Source organism: Aulonocara stuartgranti (assembly GCF_965226115.1).
Source record: "Aulonocara stuartgranti genome assembly, chromosome: 22".
In the NCBI taxonomy this organism is placed as follows: Eukaryota; Metazoa; Chordata; class Actinopteri; order Cichliformes; family Cichlidae; genus Aulonocara; species Aulonocara stuartgranti.
Window position 1 is genome coordinate 15,633,819 of NC_138957.1, and position 6,029 is coordinate 15,639,847.

The following is a 6,029-nucleotide window of genomic DNA, read 5'->3' on the forward strand; positions in this document are numbered from 1 at the left end:
GTGCTTTCCACGATGCTCTTGAGTTGTTGTTACTTTCCTGTCAGCTTGAAGCTGTCTGACCATTCTCCAGTGACCTCTGGCATCAACCAAGACATTTCTGCTGCTCACTGGATATTTTCTTTTTTCCGGACCATTCTCTGTAAACCCCTGAGATGGTTGTGTGGGAAAATCCCAGCAGATTGACAGAGATTTTGTTGTTGCTGAGAGGAAGCTGAAAAATCTAACTGACACAATAGTGCTAAGTGTTGACAAATTTAAAATCATGGGCAACCTGACAGGTTATGGAGATGAAGGGACTTGTGACCACAAAAGATTTGGTAAGCACTGGTACAGGAGTTAAACATGCTAAATTGGGGAGCCTGGGGTGGTCAGACATCCTTTACTGGGAAACTCTTTGCTTTCTTCACTTTTTTATTTTAAATATATCTATGCGACTAATAATATATGAACTCAAAAGACTGGTGCTGATTAAAGATACAAAGTATTTTAATTGGGACTGCGATGTTCAATCTATTTGATTTGTCACAATGTCTGTATGATAGTTACAAACATGCAACTCTGACACACATTTTCATTCATTTTTAGATAGTAACAGTAATGTTAATGACACGCTTTATTTACCACTGATAATTTGGTTCTCTATGTGTAAAACAGCTGCCATGATGTAATTTTTTTATTTAAATTGAATAAATGAAAGCTTTATTAGGAAAAAGAAACATAATTACAACAAACCATGTGATTAAATGTTCAATAAGTTTATTAGCTACTACACCAACCCCCACATGGTTTCCCTTGTGCCACCCCACTGAAAAATCCTAGAATCGCCCCTGGATTTAAGCTCTTTGCCTCGTATTTGCAGATGTCTTGGCAGCAACATTTCAGAGCGGCCCTGAACACGAACCTCCGCGCACACTGCAGCTAATGATTCCTCCGTCTGCAAAACCGTGCGCTAAATATTCGCACGCTTCACTCACTTTCTGCGAGACGATCTCTAACTAAGATCTGGCACCTCTCTTCGCCTGTCTTAACACACGCTTTAGAATTCCTGCACTGCAAATGCGAACCATCTGTGCTCCCACGAAGCAACAAAAGGCGTGTTAATGAGAAAATGGTAAATCGGCTGAGCTGCATGTTGGTGGTATTCCTACTGTAGCAGAGAGAGAGAGGGGAAACATGCATTCAACATTCATTAAACTTTTTTTTTTACTAAGCTTGTTTCATGAGTGACTGCTCTGCTCTGCCCGAACCGTTCTGCAAGAGAGAGAGCTGAAATTTTCGGGGTTCCCTGGGGATTCCGTGGGAAGGAAATCTTGCTGTCTGCTTTGTCCATATACCAGATCTCAGACCCCCGGTGAAGGAGGGGGCGCGCAAAAACTCGGTCAAAGGGTTTCTCAATCTCCGTCACTGCACGCCGTGTGTGTCTCATTACCTGCGTGCACGCGCAGATCTCTTCTGGATCTCTGCGCACATCTGGTTTTGGCGGGGTCGCAGAGTTGCGGGGGAGGGACTTTCAGTGAGTTTGAGTGTGTGAGTGTGCGATCATGCTCAGCGTCTGAACTCTGTAATTCGCAGCAGATGACCACTTGGGGGGATGTAGGCTTTACTTGGGGAGGTGGCTGTTCCCTCGGACAGCATCAGAGCGCATTGGGCAAGTTCACGCGTTCCATAGATGATGCTGCTCAGCGATGGCGCTGCGCGCTTGAAATGTACACTTTACAGAGCAACAAGTGAAATATGGAAGAGTCCAGCGTGACAGAGGAGAGGGGCGACTGCACCTGAAACGCACAAAGCGAATGCCGCTTCAGATCCGGGCTGTGCCGGCCGCGCTGTGGGAATGGATACCAGCAGTTTCCTGGTGGGGATGTGCTTTTTCCTGCTGTCGCTTAATGGGTTTCTGTCCTCCTCGCTGGCGACGGGCTTTTGCCCAAACCTCTGCGACTGTCAGCATTCACAGCATCTCATGTGCACCAATCGCGGATTGCGCACTGTGCCCAAACCCACTGCGCAGATGCCCGAGGAAGTGCAGATTTTCAGCCTTGGGGGCAACTTCATCTCTAACATCTCCGCCTTTGACTTCACACGGTACAGTAACCTCGAACGGTTAAATCTGCAGTACAATCAAATAAGAGTTATTCACCCAAAAGCATTTGAGAACCTTCCCAAATTGGAAGAGCTGTACTTGGGACATAATCTTTTAACAGCTATACCCGCGGGAAGTTTGCAGCCCCTAAAGAAATTGACTATTCTCTATGGAAACAACAATGCAATTAAGAAAATCACACCGGGACTGTTTTCCAACCTGGATAATCTTATTAAATTGCGCCTGGATGGCAACTCTCTAGAAGTTCTGCAGGACTCTGTTTTTAAGAGTTTGATCAATCTACATTATCTTCATCTGGAATCCAACAAACTGCAGCACATTCACAGAAACGCTTTCTCTAAACTGACCAGCCTACGCTTTTTAAACCTGGCCCACAACAAGCAATCAGCCATGCGCAATGTCCTCACTTTCTCTCATCTCAAAGCTTTGACGACGTTGCTGCTGTCTGAGAATGAAATTCGTCATATTGGCAACCATGTCTTCCAAAACCTGAAAAAACTGTCCAAGCTTTCCCTCAGCAACAACAAAATCTCCCAAATGGACAGTGGTGCTTTGAGGGGCCTGTCGAGCCTCACCGAGCTTCTGATTGACGGCAACGAACTGGTGGGAATTCCTGCCGTCCTCCTCGACCCCCTGGAGCGTGTCGAGGAGCTGGACTTCAGCCGCAACCGGATATCCAGCGTGGACTCTCTGGCTTTTTCAAGACTTAAACACCTAAGAGTGTTGAAGCTGAAGGACAACTTTCTCACCAGTCTGTCTGGGGACATGTTTACCCTCAACAGCGTACTTTACGACTTGGATCTCCAAGGCAACAACTGGACATGTGACTGTCGCCTGGAGCAACTGAGAGAATGGATTGCTGCTGCACACTCTCAGGGCAAACTGCTGACTGTGTTTGTGCAGTGTCATTACCCAGCAACTCTGAGGGGGAAATATCTGGACTATGTGAACAGCTCCCAGCTGCAGCCCCTTGGGAACTGGACTCACTTGTGTACAAGTCAAGCTAGGCCTGAGGAGAGCAGGGCAGGGGCAGTACTAGTGAAGCTGGGGAGCACTGAGAGAGGAGAAAGAGATTCTCGGTTGCCAGAGGGCGGAGAGAGGACAGATGAAGAAGCTCAGAAAGGTGTGAGAAAGAGAGGGGAAGTGGAAGAAACAGGACGTTTAAGACCGGTGAACAGGGGTGGAGTCATGGTATGGAAAAATGGAGAGCAGAGGAAAAAAGAGGGACAGGAAGAGGTGGGGATCCAAGGAGACCAAGGAGGTCCAGAGGTGGCAGAACCTTCTTCTTTCCTGGACAGAAGGAAACCAAAGAAGAAGCTACGGCCTGCTGCAGAGGCAGCTGGGAAACGCGTTAAGGGGAGAACGAGGTCAAAGGTTATTTTCAAACCCAGTCCATCAGCCACAATTAGCCAAGCAAGCATCGGGCTAACCACCACTGTGTCTGTTCACTCAGGAGAGCAGTTAGATCTCCTTAGGTCGGATCAGGATGACACCCTACCTGTCATTACAGACCCTTGTGTTTTCAACCGCCATTTCATCACTAATGTGTCCGTGCATCACGTCACATCTAATACCGTCACTGTGTACTGGACCACCAGGGATCATCACCGCTACACACCAGGGCCCGGGCCAGGTCTTGATGAAGTCCACTACCGGGTTCTGTTTGACAGGTTTGGCACCCAGGATCGTTTCCCCCGCTACGTTTACGCCCACGGCGCGGCTCGCTCCGTGACCCTCCAAGAGCTCAGCTCAGATGTGACCTACATGGTCTGCGTGGAGGGAGTGGTCGGAGGTTCCGTGTGTCAGGTCGCACCACGCGACCACTGCACGGGGCTGGTCACCCTATCTGAGGCAAATGGCCGTGGAGCTACGCTGACCTCTGACCTCCAGCTGGTGACGGTGGCGATGCTCGCCGGGAATGCTGTGCTGCTGCTGGTCATCGGCGGGGTGTGGCTGGGGAGAAGTCTGAGGAGAAAGTTGCAGAGGAGGAAGTCAGCTGTGCACGTGCGCCACATGTACTCCACCAGGCGACCGTTTCGCACCGCAATGGCCACGGCATCCGTCTCCACCGACTTCACCAGCTACCAAAGCAGCCGGCCAGCACGGCTCGCACCGCTAGAGGAGGGGGATCTCATCGAGTTCCCTTGCGACCGCTTTCTGGACAGCAGCAGCGTTCGCAGAGAGAGCGAAATGCAGAGATTCTCTGACTAGAACCATTAAAACTCCAAATTAGCTTTAAAAAAATGTTGACACTGAAAAAAATGGGAATTGCTTCATGTTTCCATCTGTGATTTAGCCTTTTTAACACAAACTCCTCTCAGCTGAGCTCATGAGACACCAGAGGAAGTCCATTCCCTCTGACTTCCCCTTTCCCAGTTTGGACCCTTCCTCTTTAATTTTCTTGCTTCTGTGAGTCTACATGCATTGTTTTTCTTTTTGTTTGTTTTTTTGTTTTTTGTGTACGTGAATGATGTACCACTGATTTCAACTACGGTGCTAATATTCAGTTTGCAGACATCATATTGTCTCATATTTGTACAGTGTGTAACGATGGCTGCTGGGTGGCAGAAAAATCTCCTGTTTTGTACCACATCTACCGTATTTTATACTTTTATAAGGAACTTTGTATCATTTTGCATTACATGACAAAGTAAAAATCCCCAACAATGTGACTGATTTGTCATTTGAGTGCATGTGTTATTGTATCTGCGGGTCCTAAAACCCAGACTGTACATAAGACTGAGGACGAGAGCAGCAACAAAACATTAAAGAAGTGAGTGAGTGAGCTGTGTGCGTGTCAAGATGAGGTCTGGCAATAGTTAGGCAGTCCCTTTGTTTGAGTCTACAGGGTGGAGTGCCTCCTACATTCAGTTCAAATCACACACACACACACACACACACACACACACACATTGACAATTGTCTGCACACAAACTTTTCATAGCATCAGACAGTCAAGATGTTAGACATTAAAGCTTCTTGGTTTGTGACAGCTGACCTTAAAGGGACAGTTCACGCCAAAATCAAAACTGCATATTTTTCGACTTGCCTGTCTGTCATATTTTTGGTTGTTTGTTTATTTGTGTTTTAGTCCATGTAGATCCCTTCCATTGAATATAATGGAAGCGAATATGGCGGGCATATGTTTAGACACAAGATTTGGGAAAATCAGTACAGATATTACAATAATAACGCATAACTTCTTGAAAGCAGCTGACTCACAGTGTTGCAGACATCCAGAGTCTCAAACATGTCCATGAATGCCTCATCAGGCAAGTTGTAATAAAACATTTTTTTAAGATACTGAAACTAGTATTCTTTCCTTTATATTATTATCTTATTTCAGTTAGTTTCCAAGTTCACAAAATCATTTCACTTAGCTTTAATTTCTTTCAAAATGCCATTTTCAATTTTTATTTTAGTCAACTCAAGGTTTATTTTTTAATAATATTTATTTTTTTTAGTTTCGTTTCAGTTAACCATAATAACCTTGGAGCTAGCATATGAGGGTGGACATCGCGCCTCTAGTCATGGATAGATGCATGCATAACGACCCCACAGCGAAGCTTGTGGATATATTTGAGTAACTAGGTCATAAATCCTCAAAAGAGTTTAGTAAAATACATTTTGGGGGGACTTTAAGCATCACAAGAAAAGTATTGCTTACTTTTACTATTTTCAAGAGAAGCCAGTCATGTCTGTGGCTGATGTTTTCAAAAACTGGTTAACAATAGGTTACATTTTGGGAGAACTATCCTTTGAAGTCTGGGACACTTTTGTTAGTAGTTGCCCAGTTATCCAGGATCTCAGCAGACTTTGAGGTGGTACACCCTGCACAGGTAGCCAGGCCATCACAGGGCTGACCTTCACATCTCCACAGGAAGAACATGCAGAAAGTTCATCTTAAGTCTTTCTGTCTGTGTATGAG

General features: G+C 46.0%; 1 protein-coding gene across 1 annotated transcript; it reads left to right on the forward strand.

The window, feature by feature from the left end:
• The first annotated feature begins 777 nt into the window (after positions 1 to 777).
• On the forward strand, positions 778 to 4,886 carry tril (TLR4 interactor with leucine-rich repeats). Its single transcript, XM_082520562.1, has one exon. It carries the CDS (start codon positions 1,835 to 1,837, stop codon positions 4,310 to 4,312), a length of 2,478 nt encoding a protein of 825 aa, XP_082376688.1. The 5' UTR covers positions 778 to 1,834; the 3' UTR covers positions 4,313 to 4,886.
• Positions 4,887 to 6,029: the final 1,143 nt, after the last annotated feature.